Raw genomic sequence first — 17,189 nt, 5'->3', positions numbered from 1 at the left:
TGCCCCACAAAACACACCACCACAGTGTCAATATATACTCCTGGTGTGACAGGCTCATCGAGCTTGAACGTTTAGGGCTGAGTTGAGGCCCAATGGCAGAAGACGCTGTGGGAGAAGCTTACCAATAATATCTAATTCTTCCAGAGTGATTTGTGTCCTTACATCTCAAAGCACTCTGTGGAAGAAGTCAGCGTCATTATCCCCTTTTTACAGATGGAGAAACTGAGGCACAGAGCAATGACTCATGCAAGGTCACCCAGCAGCCCAGTGGCAGAGCTAGGTCTAGGACCCAGGTTTCTTGAATCCCACCCCAGTGCCTGCAGCACTGGTTTGAGGGAGGTTGGATGTTACTTGTTAGTGCCCAGAATAAAGTTTGGATCTATGATTGCACAGATCCCATTTTCAAAGAATAAGAAGCATGAGCGTGGAGCTAGAAAAAAACATTTAAAAAGCACAGAAGTTATTTCAAATTCAACTGGAAGTCCAAGGAATCAGTTTCTCTCCTCAAAATCAAACTTTCTAGGAAACAAATGGAAAACCATTAAACTATTAAGACATTACTGGAAACAATAAAAAACATGACAGTAAAAAGCGGAATATCAATGGATCGGCTTTTATTCAGTATTATTATTGCTCTTTCAGTTCTGACAATTAAGTTGGCACATAAAGGAATGAGTTTTTGGGACAGAAATGAACATGAAAAAAGTATTTAATTAATTTTTTAAATACTTGCAATATTTCCTTTGCACTTTTAACAGTTATGAAAAGCCATCAAAGAAAGCTGTGCAGAACTCTGATCTGAAAACTAGTCTGTTCACCATCTTGGGTCTTTCACAGTTAGTTGAGGGAAAACGTGTCCCGAGTGCAGTTAGCAGAAAGCCACTTCCCTCCTTACCAGCACACGTCATGCAGTGCTTTCCAATGCTCTGCACCCGCTTGTGTTAAACATTGGAAGGACTCTCTGCTGTTTGCATTTCTCTCTGTGCAGATCAACACAGTAATTCTCTCATGACAGCCAAAGATTGCCTCATACTGCTTGCAAGGTACATCTGAGTTCTTATATTCCATCTACCCTCATCACCAAGCTTTTCCTTCGAGCTGTTCCTGCTCTCCGACCCTCCAGCTCCATTGAAACTTGGCATAAATCAGTTCTTTGTAACACCCACTTCTGTATAAGATGCAAAACCGTGGTACCGAAGATCAGCATTTAGTGAGAGAGCGAGAGGGAACTCCCTATATACATCACACTAACCACGTAGGAGCAGTATACAGTATGTTAAATTCTGAGAGCTACAGATCTCTCCACAAAAGGGGCTTAGAGTCAGTTGCACTGAAGAGTAAATCTCTTAAAAGATCCAGCTACTGCAGTTGTGTCCCTCTGGAGTACAAAAGCAAAGGAGGAAGAGAGTCCTTTTCAAGTTCAAATGCGCTTAGGTAGCCCTAGCCCTCTGGCTGTGCACGGAGCACAGAGAGCCTTGATCATTGGACACAAACTCGGTATTAGGATGAAGCTAAGACACCAAATGTGTATGCAATACGGTTGTTCGCATCCCATGACACTGTCCAGCTTTGCTGCTGCTCGGTGGCATCTCTGTGGTCCCCGCGTGTGGTTAGTGTGTTGGCCAGACGGCAACCACAGCTATTGCAATCAGCAGCAACACAATCACCACCAACATTCCTGAAACAGACAAAGCAAAATTAAGTTACCGTCTTCATGTTACCCTGGAGGATTTATTTATTTTTAAAAAGAAACTGTCTTTTTCAATCCCCTTACATCACCTCGAACAAAGCAGTAGGTTAGAAACGTGGCTACCGAGAAGTTTTCAGTTCTAACTAAAACCAGATCCTTACATGTTAACACATGCATAGAAATCTAACAGCAAAGATCATTTATAAAAGCATGATTTGTTTAAAGCTATCAGCACTGATATTGTACATTTGTGATCTCTGGTTCTGTCTCTTCAAAGATAATTCAACTCTTCTACAGGTGAATGACTAAAAAAGTCACCAGAAAATTTCAGCTCCTGCCAGAATGAGACTTAACACAAGATTCTCTCGACACACCCCAATCAGTCCCATTAAGTTACTTAAAAACATGCTGGATTTGTGAAGTGGAGTAGAATCCATGGAATCATAAATTAGTTTGTTCTCTCGCTCTCTGCCAAATTGTATAGCAAACCTGGTTTGTGTGATATGCTCTGCATTACCGACTCATGCAGGATTACAACATTTTATGACAATTCACTAGTTCAGGTACGAAACGGACTCTGGCCAGGAGGAGACACAGAACTACTCGCAAATTAAAAGGAAAAGGAAAAGGAAAAGCTGCTCCATGGAAGTGACAGTCGAATGTTCTAAGCCTCACAAAGCTCTTCCATAATCCCCATACACACGGACAGAAAATTCGAGATAAAAGTGGGTTTCCCAGCCCGTGTTTTGTGATAACTTTGCTAGATGACGCTGATTCTGCTGATTTCACAGCGTGCTCAGGGAGAGGCTCATTAGACATTTTGATAACAAACCCATCTCCTTCCTAAACCATGACAAGTCCCCTGGCAAACCTTCTTGGATCGCTGCACAAGGTCCCAGGCATTTCACTCAACAGAGCCCCGCACACCAGCTTCCCCTCACATTAACCATCTTTGAGTTATTAACCAGATTTTTTTAAAAACATCCGCTCTAAAGTATCCCCTTCAGAGCCGGGTGAACCATATTAGGGCTCAAAGAGTGGAAAAAATGTCCCTTTCGTTTGGTCTGCTAACAGATGACTATTACTCAACCACTTACAATATTTACAAGTCCAGCTCATAGCAATTAAAAAGGATGTATTAAAATAAACTCCTTTTTCCGAACTGGAAAAGGATATTAGACATGGCTCTTCATAAATAGTGTCATGTTTTCTGTGCAGAAAACTGTGTCTATGCCAGTGTGCCATGTTTTTTTCCAATGAAATGAGGTTGCCACCAATTTTATTTTTTATCTGAATTTAGAGCTAGTACCGTCCTGCCCCGTCAATACCACATGGCACTAGACGTGGCTTTGGCAGTAACTAACGAAGCTACGGTTTGTTTAAGTTAACACATCTTAGAAGCCATTATTAGCCAAACATTACCAATGATAACGCAAGTCAACTGCTGCAGAGAGTCAAACGTATTTGGCCTAGAGATGGGAATGGTTAAGATTCCCACCAGTCAGGTTATGGTGATGGTTACCAGTCAACTGGTGGCCTGGCTCAGCCAGAGCCGCCCATCATGCCATGGACAGGATGCTTCACCCGGCCAGGCCACTGGTTATCCCGTAAGCATCACCAGTGGCCAGCCAGGCCATGGCAGCCATCGCGCCACGACAAGGGCCGCTCCAGCCCAGCCAGCCTACCTCTCACCCTGGTTAAGTGGTTAACCAGCTCAACATAACATCTCACCGGTTAACTGATTAAATAGGATTTTATATCCCTCATTTGGCCTAACAGTTGTTCTTGGCCATCGGCTCTTATTCTAATTAGGAAAGTCCTGGAATAATCGTAAACTTCAGCTAACAGCCTCTTTCAAGAGCTGTGGGTGCCGCACGGAAAGCTGTCGTGAGCACTGCCAAGCAGCCTAGGGGCATAAGGCGCCAAACCCCCAGTGATGTTCAGGGGGGAACTCAAGTGCCTCTGAAAACATCAACTCCTGCTGCTTGTCTGTGCTGGAGCTCAGGCGCCTTCTCACCATCTTGTCGAGAACCCTGCCCAACTGTTTGTACATGGCCTCTGCTCCTGCTCACCTTGAATTGTTTCAGAAAACTCACTCACCTTTCCCCACCTCTCCCCAACCACCTTGCGATAAGAACAAGCAGCCCCACTGGTCACATGCAGCACGGAGCGCCAAGTCCTCAGCCTTCCTCGAGTGGCTGCCGGCGAGACCGGAGACAGGCAGCCGGGACCTGCACAGGTGCGTCAGCTCCCTCAGGCCAATCCCACAGGGTTTCTCCATCTCCGGAGGCCCAGTAGGGCCAATGCTCCGCCCCCACCATTCCCTCTGCAACACTCCCCATGACCAAGAGCATCTGCTTTCAGACTGTAAATGGATCCACAGCCTCAGGGCTCTCTGAATGCAACGGGAAACTCCAACGAGCCAGGACGGCACAGCCTCGCTTGCCACCAGGGCCATCCCAAATTCATGGCCATGCATTGCGGACCATGACAGCTGGGGTCCTCTTGGCCTTTCGTGAGATTTCACAGGGGAGGCCAGTCTCTCTCAGATTGGAGATCCTGACCCAAAAGAGAGTGGCTGGGGCGGGGGGGAGGGGTCACAAGGTTGTTTCAGTAGGGTCACAGCTTTGCCACCCTTAGTTCCGCATTGCTGCCTTCAGCGCTGGGCAACTGGAGAGCAGAGGCTGTAATGGCCGGGCGGCAGCTCTGAAGGCAGCAGCCTAGCAGCAGCAGCGCAGAAGGGTGACAATCCATACCCAAGTCGCCCTTACTTCTGCACTGCTGCTTTCGGAGCTGGATGGCCAGAGAGTGGCAGCTGATGACTAACAGCCCAGCTTTGCAGGCAGCAGCGCAGACGTCAGGGTAGCAACACCACACCCGGCCGTCCTTCCTTCTGCGCAGCTGCTGGAGGTAGTTCTGCCTTCAGAGGTGGACTCCTGGCCAGCAGCCACTGCCCTCCTGCTGCCCAGCTCGGAAGGCGCTGCTGCTACCAGCAGCTGTGCAAAGGGAAGGGCAGCAGTACTGCAGCCCCCCTACAAAATAACCTAGCAATCCCCCCCAGTCGCTCCTACAATCACAACACCATGACGTTTCACATTTAAATATTGGAAAGCTTCAAATTTACCATTTTTTAAACCCTATGATCATGAAATTGACCAAAACGGGGCATGAATTTGGTGGGGCCCCAATTATTACGACACACGTCAAGTATTGGAGCCAAATGCTCTGAAACAAGGAACAGCTGGTACAAAACACTCCAGGTTATCAATATGGCTACCGAGGTGGTCGCTGACATCACCCTACTTCTCTGCCCCATACGCCAGCTGCCCACTTAACAGAGAACTTAGTGATATTCAAAGCCCCCCCGCAGAGTTAGCCCTGAGTAGCTAAGAGCATCTCTCCCTCCAGAGCCACCATCCCCCATGACAGCAGGGCCTCACTGAGGCTATGTCTAGACTGCAAGCCTCTTTCGAAAGAGAGCGTCTAGACTGCACGTTGAACTTTCGAAAAAGCGGCTTGAAGAAGCCCTATTTACATTGAAGAACGCCTTCTTTCGAAAGAGGAACTTTCGAAAGAAGGCGTTCTTCCTCGTGAAATGAGGTTTACCGCCATCGAAAGAAAAGCCGCATTCTTTCGATTTAATTTCGAAAGAACGCGGCTTGAGTCTGGACGCAGGGGAAGTTTTTTCGGAAAAAGGCTACTTTTCCCGAAAAAACCCCTGAGTCTGGACACAGCCTGAGACTGTTCACAACCAGACTCGCAAGTGCAGACAGACAGAACTGGACTTACACTATGGAATTCATCCCTGGAGGGGGAAGAGAGCAGCTCGGCCTCACTGTAAACAACAGAAATAAACACCCAAGGCATCTGTCCAGCCCCCTTTCCCTCAGGAACGTCTCCCAGACAACCCCTTCCCCTGCAGCAACACAGGCTGATTCCCAGCTCACACTCCTCAAGGTAAGTCCCTTGCCAACTCGCACCAGGTGAGGCTCTGGCCCATCATCCAGGAACCTGCTCCCCAAGGAGGAAGAGAGATCGAGGGGGGTTGGTTATTTGCGATTCAGGAGAGGCACTGAGGACTTGTCTACACTGTGCATTAGTCCACAGCTAGAGGGCTGTATACTCTAGCATGCCCTAGCACACAGTACCCTACCTGCCCTGCCGGCACTCATTCTAAGCACCCTAACACACACACATACTGCAGCTATCCCACTGAGGGATGCTAAACACAAGCACGGATTGGTAGAGACATGGGTGTGTTTTTCCCCTCTCAAAAGGAGAAAGAACGGTGCATGTAACCAAACAAATTCCTTTAGAGCCATGTACTTTGTTCATTAACTTTCAGAGGCCTCCGATTAGATTTAGAATATGATTTTTAGCCATGTTAGAACTCAGTTTCAATTTTTAAATGTTGGGTTTCTCTCTGCTGGCATGCTTAGGAGTGACTGATGCTGAGGAAATTGAGACAAAATAAGGCATGTGATTATAGTGACATGCTTCGGCTGGCTGATATGTTTTTGCGCTGTAGGAAAACGTTTTAGAGGGTGAAAATCCTCAGTACAGTTTTGATGCAACTGAATGCAGAGATTTTAGCCATTAGAAGGCAACAGATTGATTCTTGCAAAATACTCTCCAAGTGTGAATTAGTAATGATACCAGCCAGGCCTAGCTGTTCTGTGACAACGCCCAAGAGGAGCTGTTCACCAACAGAATTACAGGAAAGTAGAGAGTTAAAACAAATTTTGCTGCTATGCAATAGGAGAACGAAGATTCAAAACAAAAGTATAATACGACAGCAGCAGCGCAGCATGGTGGGAAAAAACAACAATGTTTTGCTTTTTGAAGGAAACTGGCATAAATAAAATCAGGTGCTGCATTGAGAACACACAACAGTAAATGACCACACACAATGTGCATCACCAACGAAGATTTTTAAGCAGATCTGGAGGAGGGGATTATAAGGATATGGATTTATTAAGCTGCTTTGTGTCCATGAAATTGCAAAATGCGACAGGCTTCCATAAATAATGCTTGTTGACGGTACTAACACACCCCAGATTCAATGCCGGTTGGGCTTTTCCTGCTTCAGTACTGTGCAGTGTAAACACCCCATCACTAAGGAACAGCTCCAAGAACGCTCACAAGGAGCAAGCGATGAGGTAAGCAGGACAGACGGAGAATGGAAGAACCAGCAGAGGCACGTGGGGACAGTCTGGGAAATGGGGAATCAGACCTTCCTTTGACAAGCTTTCAAAGAGGAGACATGGAAGCTGCCATCTGCACAGAATCAATGGAACAAATCAGCCAACGTGAACCTCTGGAGACCGGCTGGCTCTTTCGTAGCCCCTCAGCCCACCCCTTTTGGGATACAGATGCTGCTGAAGATTGGCCAGTCCTGGTGACGCAGGGGACCCTGAACGCGCTCTCTCAACAGGGGACATGCTCTGCTACAAGACTAAGCTTCTGACTCGCCACCAAGAGGAGCTTGAGTAATATTCAGGATGGCACATGTGCTGGACGGACCAGGGCAGCAAGGGTGAACTGAAGAACACGTGTGCTACGTACTGAGAGAGCTAGTGGGCTCACAGATCCTAACAGAACATAACCTGTGGGCAGTGAACAAACCCTGCTCGTGTGCCAGGCTCAGCTACCCAAAACCCCCGTCTGTCGGTCCTTCCTTCACTAGTGCCTGAATCACTAGATCCTTCTCCCCTTGGCCGCTGGGACACACACCCACTTCCCCCATACAATTCACTCAGCAACCTCTCTGTTCCCAGCCTCCAGGTGAGGGCAGCAAGGAATCCTCACAACAGCCTCCTGGCTGCTAGGAGAGCCCTCCAGATGTGTCCTCCCCAGGGCTGAATAAAGGGAGTAATCACTTCCCTAGATCTGCTGGCAATGCTCCTCCTAATGCAGCCCAAGATGCCATTAGCCTGCTTGGCAACAAGGGCGCCCTGTGGACTCCTCTCCAGCTTCTCATCCACTGAAATACTCAGGCCTTTTTCTGCTGAACTGCTGCTTAGCCCCCCCCAGCCTGTAGCGGGGCAATAACTGGATCCGTTTCCTGAATGGTTTTGCCATAAAAGGCCAATGTCCTATAGACATCCAGAGAGCGGAGTCGCTGCTCCCCGCCACGGGAAGGGCTGGTGGTGGGGACAAGTTATGCTGTGTCGACCAGACTGAAAATCTCTTCCACTTGGGGAGGAAGGTGGCTCTTGTAGCGAGCTTCCTGCTACCCAAGAGAACTTGTCTAGCCTGGTCTGAGCAGGAAAGCTCCATCGGGTTCAGTCATGGAGCGTCCATGCCGCAAGGTGCAGCGATTCAAGGTTTGGATGTCGGAGAGGAACAGGATCTTGCCCGTGAAGATCCAGGAAGAGTCGCTGGGGCAGTGATGGAAGCCAGAGTCCGGATGGGTGGTGCCAAGGCTGAGGTGGGTAGTGGAAGCACCGGTGTCATTCGAGATCGGGCCGGCACAGATACAGCCGGCACAGACCAGGGAGCTCAGTGATACGCCCAAAAGGCCACTGGATCGGGTTCCACGGTGGAGGCCACTGCCCTGAGTGAGGTTGGCAGTGATAGCAACCTGCTATTCAACCTCTCTGCGTCATAGGAATCTGCATCAGACTCTGAGATCTCCGAAGAGGAGACCACAGAGGAACAGTCCTTGGTGATGAGACTCTGAGGATGCATGGCCAGTTCCAGGGAGAGAAGGAGAACAGCACGACATCAGAGCCGGCTCGTCCCGAGAGGGAATGGGGATGCTGGTCGCTACAACACTTCTTCCCTCCTTGCAGAAGGTGGTGCCGTCATGCGGATCAAGTCCTGCGCTGCCTCAAGTCTTCAGAGTGAAGGAAAGATGAACATCCTGCTCCAGGGATTGTAATGGGTGGGGGGGCAGGAATCGATGAGCCCCTGGAGCCACTAGGCCCAAGATGGGATAGGCGGGCCGGCGCTGCTTCCTTAGACTGGGGTGTGGGAGAGTTTCCTCTCTCCTGGGGCACTGGCGATGACCATCGGCACCTGCCAGACTTAGGTCCTGTGCCATGTTGATGCAGAGTCCTTGGACTCCCTCCTGGGTGCCAGGTCATGTGCCGTCAGCCTCGGCTTGCTCCACCCAGAGAAGGAAGTGTTCTAAGCTGGCTCCATCAGTCCCGGGTCAGCTTGAGGGTGCAGAGCTGCCTCCATGAGCAGGATCCAAAGCCTTTGCTCATGATCCTTAGGTGCCCATAGTCAAAGCTGCTGCAGATGTGACACTTGTCCTTTTGGTGACCCTCCCCCCTAGGCACTTCAGACATGTAGTGTGCGGGTCACTTTTAGGCACAAGTTTGCCACCGTCTTCTCAAGCTTTGAACCCCAGGGACCAAGGCATGCCACAGTGCTGGGGAGGCAGGCGGGGTGTAAGAACAGTACATAAACTTCAAAACTAATACGAACGACCAATAACCACCAATGACTATGCCCCCAGGACAGCCGGAGGCTGCTAATGGTGATGGTCAGAGCAAGAGCGAGAAGTTTCAGTTGCCATCACTGATGGAACTGAAGGGCTGGCAGAGCTCAGTACTGAGCGCCATGAAGGCGTGACTTCAGGGGGTGTCCAAGTGGACCTGACAGATGCTGCTATGGGGAAAAACAAATTTCCTGCTACTGTGGCGCACGCACGCTCTCTCTCTCTCATTGGAATGGACACAGACATTTGAAGAACTGACATTCATTCTGGTATGATCTGCAATTAGGATAACTTTGCATTGTTAGGTGAAAGACAGTGTAGCACCTTCAGAGGGATACACAACCAGTACATACAAATCACTTCATCCACCACTGAAATGAACATCAGCTGTTTAACAGCACATTAGAAGCATCATAAAAAGGAACTGCAAGGAGGCCGATATTTGTTCTCTCTCCAATTGCAGGAGGAATTTCAAGGCGGCATGAGTTGGGAATTCAACTGGGACAAATTTGAGAATATTTTGAAAAGCTGGAAAAGGCTATGTCCAGGGGGGTCCTTTTTGAACACTTGATTATGAAAACAACTTCAAAATGTTTTGTGAAAATAGGTTTGGTTGGGTTTTTTGGACCAGCTCTCCCCTGCGGAAGACTACAATCAGAGAGTAACAAGCAGCTGTCAGGGCTATCCTTTTTCACAGGAGCAAACCCCTAGCAATACAGAGCCCTCTTCTGACCCAGTACCGATGCCAAAGGGTGAGAGAAACCTCAACAATTCTTCTCAAGTGTTGCCCACACCAGGACACACCGACGTCCTCTGCTGAAAAGTGGCCTGAGCTGCAAGTTCTGTTTGTGCATGTAACCTTCCACCAGCCACGTAAGAGTTTCAGGTATGCTGGACAGATGGGTAGAGAACTACCTGCTAAGCGCAGAACGAGTCTGTGCAATTCTTTCCCCATTTATAACCGAATTAGATAGGCCACCTTCACCTCACAGAGCAGTTTACAATGTCTTTTACGGAGTAAGACAATCTGCCTTAAAAACTATCACGAACCACACTGGTTTCATCTGATAATGCTGATTGCTGGTCAGAGCCAGACTCTGCATTTGCCGTCACATGTCAAGAATCTTGTTACTCCTGCTGGCTCTTGGAATGGAAATCACGCGAGCAGCTGGGCCCGAAGTGCCACCATTTCTTTAGAGTATGCGAATTCTCAACAGTAATGGTGGTTTAAACTCAGAGAAGTTTCTGCTCCACCTGAGGAGGAAGAGACGACTTTTCACATCAGCCATATAAAAACCACCCAATGGCTGCTTGTCAAGTCAACATTTCATGCCCGTTTTCTGACATGCCAATATTTACTGTGAAATATCCACTCGGTGCTGAATATAGCTCCTGGGAAGCGGAGTGTATGTAGAGTCTGGCAGCAATTCAAGAGCATTTGAAAAGGCATTCAGGAACTCTGTCATAAATATGTCTTGTTTTGACAACTCCCTCTTGAATAAGTGTCAAAAATGTTCTGGTCTGCTTCTATCAAACTATTGATTTACCATTAAAAGTCACTCCATACCTGCTGTACGCTGACGACTTACATTTAATATGGTATCAATTAGGGCATACGGTAATAAGGTTCTAAAAGGGGACATATAGCATTACTAGCTACATGCAAAAGTTTCAACCAGAGTCTATGCTGGATAGAGAGTGGAAAACATAACATGAAGTTAAGGTTAGTTCTCATCAGTGTATCATTTGCAAGTAACAAGTAATTAGCTTCTTTTCTTGACTTGTCGTTGAAAAGCTTTTCCAGTTCACCCTGCGTGCAAGCCCTACAGCTCACTCTGCTGCTAGAGTCTAGATCCAGAAGGGGGGCATCTCTGGGACCCTGATTTTGGAAGCATCCTCACAACCTGCCCATTAATCCGCTTCTGCCTACTGCTAGCTGGGTGTAAACATTGGCATTGAGAACTGCAAGACTCCCAGTTCATTGCACACGGCTACCTTATGGGATAGGCCACATGACCAAGCTGCTGCAGATACAAACAAGTGATCCAGTGGGAATGCTGTTGCATAGCCAACCAGTGCCCTGAGCCACTTTTTCCCGGATCAGTTTGAGTGTCTTGACGTTAGGAGTCGGTAATGGGTTGCTCTCAACTTGCTCTGCTCTTGGCTGTCTTAGAGGTCCCAGAGCTACACTGGACGTCTGGCCTCCTGCCCAGACTGCGCTCTCCCGTTTTCAGTGTATAGTTCCAATCTGCCCCCATGCTTGCTGAACACCCCCCTGGGAGTATTGGGAGAGCTAATGAGGGAACTGGGGCTATGGTGTTGACACTGCAGAGATGACGCACATCTCTACCTCTCCACCTCACCCCCTCAGCGTGTGCAGCACATAGAGACCTGGACTCGCTGCCCAAGAGAGGATGAGGTGTTGCCAGCTGAGCCACTGCACTGGTAAGAGCACCACAAGGCTCCCAGGCCCGGGGAACAAGGCGGCGTGAAAGAGTACACGGAGGAGGATCACGCTCTGAGAGGCAGCCCTCTTGTTATTTTGCTGAAACAGACTAAAGAATCAAGCGGCACTTTAAAGACTTACAAATGAATTAGGGTATTAGAGCCTACGCTTCCGTGAGCTACAACTCCCTTCCTCAGATGCTGAAGAGGAAAAGACAGACACAGAGGGAAAAAAAGACACAGAGATGGGAGTGTGACAACAATGCTAACTGCACTGGTTTACAGCTGTCCAAACCTTGTCACTTGAAGTGGTGTGATGCACTCTAAAGGGGCTAGACCTTACTGCCATCTGGAGATGGAACTTGATGCCAAATGGCACTCTCCATTTGGTAAGCTGTGTGGGGTTGGGGTTTTGTTTTGTTTTTTGTAGAGAGAGAACACATGAAAATGGGGGTGGGGTGGTATGTGCCAGCTTCCGCTTGGTTTTCGGGACAGAGTTTCGGGTGCTTAGTTCAACCTAAAAATCCCTAGATGGTTTAGGGGCTGCCTACGCAAGAGTCGACTCTGCAGGTGCCACAGTTGTGACAATGAGGGTGCTCAAAGTGGAGTCCTCTCTATACAAGAGAACATTCTCTAGGAGAGAGCGCTCTGGAACTACCTTATGCCCTTGACTCAAAGTAGCCCAGGTCTGCTGACCCTCGGGGAATTCCTGCAAGGCCCTGTGGATCATTTATGGGGAGGAGGTTCAGTGGGGAGCACGCTGCCCCTTGGGAATGAAGCTCTGCTGGAGGTTTCCTGAGGCTTTGCTGCTGGTTTTGGTATATTCTTCTTCTCCGTGACATCAAAGGTGCTAGAACAGTAGATGGGGCCTTTTCTGTGTCATTACGAACCAAGTAAAAATAATAAAAATGTCACAGTCTGACTTTAAGGAGCCCAGGGGAAAAAGCTGCTTCTCTTTGCCAGACCAAGAAAGTTTTATCCCTACAGAACGGTGTACTCAGAGTTTACGTATTAGCCCTCAACATTGGGACAAATGGCCTGGAGCGCTAACTAAAAACACAGCATTTGCTTTAGACAGGGGAAAGCAGTAAGGAGGTGAAGTTTCAAGGAAAAACTGGAGTGTCACCGCTGCCTTCTTTGTGGACTTTTTTAATGCCCAACTATAAAGAAAAATCCCTTAGCTGCTTTTTAATTAAGTTTATTTTAAGTCAGTGTTGCCAGATACATGACCAAAAAAATCTGTTAAAACCCTTAATCTTCAAGACATCAGAGAATCAAATTGGAAGAGTATGAATTCAATTTATACACCAAAGTCACTGGTTTTATATGGCAAACAACGTAACAAATCCATCTTTCCTTCACATTCCCTTAAAAAAAAAATCACAACCTCATGCCCCCTCCCCCAAAAGCCATAAAACCTTTCCATCTAACATTTTTCTGTTTTAACATGAGACAGGGTATTCAATTTGTATTGCATTAAGAACCACTTTAGTACAAATCCCACACTATTAAGCTGGCTTGTATGTAAATACACTCCCTGATTGCTACACCTGCATCATTTGAAACACATCCTCCAGAGGCCTGCTCTTTATTAATTTTGTGACAGCCAAACTTTTTTTCCCCGTGTGATGTGTCTGTGCAAAGGGCGGCAGTTTCACATTATCCTACGCCCCCCACCCCCACCCAAAGAAAGCTAGACACTTTATTGCTTTTGACCTTCTTTTAACGGGTATGACTGGAGAAATTTAATGTTACAATTGTACTTCTCAACTCTGACACCACAATCATTGGCAATCCTCCAACAAATCAAGCACAGGCTTTGGGAACAGCTAATAAAGGCTCAGAAAGCCATATGTTTCACTGGGTCTAAAGAAAAAGGAATATGTCTGAAAGAAGCTGAGCTCTCTGAAAACATTTGTACTTGGAGGAAAGCAAAAGCTAGGTTACTCTATGCAATATGAAAATATTAGAAGCCATCAAATTTGGAGTTACACATAAAGTTCCATATTAAGAGACTTTTCAAAACCTTTAATGATCCGAGTGCAAACGTGTGAAGTTTTCTGGTTATTTGTAACAAAACCTCGATCGATCTTGTTAAATATATGACTAAATAGTGCCTCTGCTCTTCTTCTTGCCACGCAGCACAGGAAGTCAGCTGTAGTACCACAGTGGGTACTTGGTCACAGTAAAGTCTTATAATTCCATTAATGCCATCAGAGCCTGAATATATGCTAGTAATTTACTACCAAGTGATGACAGCTGGCAAAGGAAATAAAGGGAGGATGAATCAAAAGCAAAAGAAAGAATGAGATGGGAATTTATGTATGCCACAGAAGAAGTGTGCAGGGAGTTAAAAATAGTGTGTCTCCAAGATCTGAGAGTTTATGGTCCCAAGCCAAAAGCATACCCCAAAGGAATGAAAGGAAATGAGATACGTGTTCCCCCAAATCTCGCATTGTTCTATCGCAATTGATTTCTGGAGCTCTTTTTAAAATCTGTTGCTACTTTTTTTAAAACAAATCCATGCCAGAGGGTGCAATTAGCTATTTCCAAGTGGAATTTCAAAGACTTTCCAAGTTCTTTTGGGAAAAACTGATTTTTTAATGTCCATCTACAAATTAACTGTGATAGAGGATTACTAGACAGCACTGGGTCTTGCCATGAGGGTAGGAGACTGGACTCGATGACCCTTCCAGTTCTAGTGTTCTAGGATTCTATGACTTCACTGAGCATAGTTATAGCACTAAGCACCAGAAGCTACTCTCTTCAGAGACTGCAAACTCCTCTTTCATCCATTGAAAAGATAAACCAGAGGGATTTGTGAGGTGCACATTTGTATGGTGGCAAGGAATGATGGACGTCTACTGCTTTAAAGCACAATGTAAACATGGATCTGACTAATTACTGTACTTCTAGGTCTTAGCTGTAGACACAATGTCAGCAGCCAGTTACATTAAAGGTTGGTATTCAAAAATGAATGGAAGGTACATTGAAGCAGGAGGGTGCACCTCCGTTCTGGAGAGCTTGCATGTGCTCCCGTTGTCGTAAGTGATTTGCCTAAGAAACACAGAGGTAGACAGGGACAATACTGGGAATAAAATCTATTAATCCTGACTTCCCGGCAAGTCTGCTGGACAGGCAACATGGAGCCAGATCTGGTTAGCCTGAACTATTATCCACTTTTTATAAACAATACAAATTAGTTCATAGTACAATCATAGGAGAAGCATTTCCACTTACATTTTTCAAACGATTGTTACTGGACATGGAAAGCTTATGAAGTCACTTTACTGAGAACATAAGGAAAAAGTATTTGAATGTTTCCAGCTTCTCGCTTGATGAGCTATAGGTGACTTTATAGACAATCACCTACTATGAAGCACATTAAAACAACTAATATTGCTGGCCACTGTCGGCAGACAGGCTACTGGGCTAGATGGACCTTTGGTCTGACCCAGTACGGCCGTTCTTATGTTCTAATTAGCTACCTGGTACCAACCTCCATAGGAACCCATAACAAATTCAACTTGAAACATTTTTAGACAATTCACCCCCAATGACATACTGGGTGTAGAATTCCCAGTAGAGATGATATAAGCTTTTTCTAGCCATTAAAAAATTAGGGATGTAAGAGTGCAACCATTTAACAGTTACACGCCGATCTCTGGCCCCTGCAGGGAGCTGGTGCGCTAGTAAGCTGGCTCCCAGCATGCACTGGCTCCGGCTGCCAGCCCTGCTCCCAGGAGGCCGGTTGTCGTCCCATGCTGCGGGCTCTGCAGTATAATCACAGTGTGGCCCAGGTCTGTAACTGGAACGCCAAGGCAGTAGCACAGTACAGAAAACAACTAGCAATGTAAAAACACATGCTTCCTTGAGGAGTCAGTCGGTGTTTTTCACGTTACTTGTTGTCTAGTTGGAGATGGCAACCCCTCTGTCTGATGCTTTTTACAGATGTCTGCGCTACAGGAAGCATCACAGCAGATGTTGTATATAAGGTCACCTATATAGGTTTCATCAAGCGAGAAGCTGGAAACATTTGAATGCTTTTTCTTTTTGTTCTCAGTAGACTGACTGACTTCATAGGCTTTCCATCTCCAGCCTCACACTGCTATTATCAAACTATTTCCAACCCCAACAGTCATCAACGGACACAGTTACTGGATTTTCGACTGCAGCTTATTTTTTTCACTCTTAAAATCACACACATTGTCCAATTTTTCCCCTCTCAGCTGCCTTTCCCTTACGTGAGTGGGACCTGGATCTAAGATGGGTCAAGTGACAGGCTGCATTTCTGAATAAGTGTGTTATTCTTTGGAACAGGATGCGTTCGTGTTTAAGAAACTCACAGTCTAGCTAAGTTTTCCAGAAGTTAAAGACCCAACCAAAACTAAAGCAGCCTTGCTGGATACCGAGGGAAGGAAGTTTCTTCTGGACCGGCCACAGCGAAGGTGAAATTCCCCCTGCACAGAGCCTGGACACCGCTTACATCCCTCAAAACAGGGCCTAAACAGTACACGGGCCTCTCTCTGCCTTGGGAATTTACCCCACCTGAAAACAAAAGCTGATTACAGAGCTCACAGAGATTCTCTAGGGACACCTACACTTTGCGCCACAAAGAGGCAGGTCTACGGGAGTCTGAACTGGTTTGCGCTTTCATCCCGGCTCCTCCCAGGCTTGCCCCTCGCAAGGTGCCAGAAGACAGGGGTGAGTCAGGGAAAAGTCCTAGCCAGGGTGGCGAGAACGAGCAAGCTGTAGTGTAACTCACCCCGTCATGCGCCCCGGGAGCCACCATCCCTGGCATGCACCTGACAAAGTGGGTCTTTGCCCACGAAAGCTCATGCTCCAACACATCTGTTAGTCTAGAAGGTGCCACAGGACCCCTCAGACTAACACGGCTCCCCCTCTGATACATGTCACCTTCCCTGGGACTTCTCCACAGTTGCAAACACAGGAAACACTTGTCAGGACAACTGGCTTAGGAGGCTGGGCTGTGGGGGCCAAGAGGCTCCCAGTGCTGAAGGGCCGTGTGGACTGTCTTGTGAGTTTAGACCATTTTCTTAAGAGGGAAAGAGAAAGGGGGAAAAAGCAGAAATAACCCTGAAGCCCAACACAACACAGGACTCCAGGTGCTTCCTTCCAACACTGCCTCATGAGAACGTTACTGCTCCTCATTCAGTGTCCGGTCACTCCCCAAGTGCGGCTACTGCGGGGAGGGCAGAGAGGGGTCGCACGCTGAGTCATCACCCACACAGCCCCTACCCAGCTGGGTCAGCTTCCTCCCCGCATTGGGCGGCTGCACCTCCCAGGCCTGGCACCACAGGCAAGTCCCTCCTGACCCAGGCAAGGGGGAGTGAAGGAGAAAGTATTGAGCAATGGTGGGGGAGGCGGGGAGGGGAGGGATGGAAGTGGATGGGGATGGGGATGGCCCCTCGGTGGATGAGACGAGGCAGGGCAGGGGAGGTTCCGGCATTCCAGCTAGAGTATCATTTTTTAAACATTACGAAGTTGCAACCCTGTCTGCAGCACGTCCCTTGTGGGCACTCGGCCGCTCCTACGCGCAAACCCTGCCGCCCTTGGCTGCCTTCTCCCAGGACCACTGAGCTGTGT

General features: G+C 47.6%; 1 protein-coding gene across 1 annotated transcript in view; it reads right to left on the bottom strand.

The window, feature by feature from the left end:
* Positions 1-599: 599 nt before the first annotated feature.
* Positions 600-17,189, bottom strand: part of STX8 (syntaxin 8) — a 135,523-nt gene continuing 118,933 nt past the window's right edge. Inside the window, exon 9 of the mRNA XM_075903484.2 lies at positions 600-1,678. Within this exon, the coding sequence (XP_075759599.1) occupies positions 1,664-1,678 (15 nt within the window). The 3' untranslated portion in view covers positions 600-1,663. The remainder of the gene's footprint in view (positions 1,679-17,189) is intronic.

Source organism: Pelodiscus sinensis, chromosome 20 (assembly GCF_052426305.1).
Source record: "Pelodiscus sinensis isolate ZL-2025 chromosome 20, ASM5242630v1, whole genome shotgun sequence".
NCBI classification, from domain to species: Eukaryota; Metazoa; Chordata; order Testudines; family Trionychidae; genus Pelodiscus; species Pelodiscus sinensis.
The sequence above is the reverse complement of the archived record's forward strand: the minus strand, read 5'-3'. Positions and strand labels throughout refer to the sequence as shown.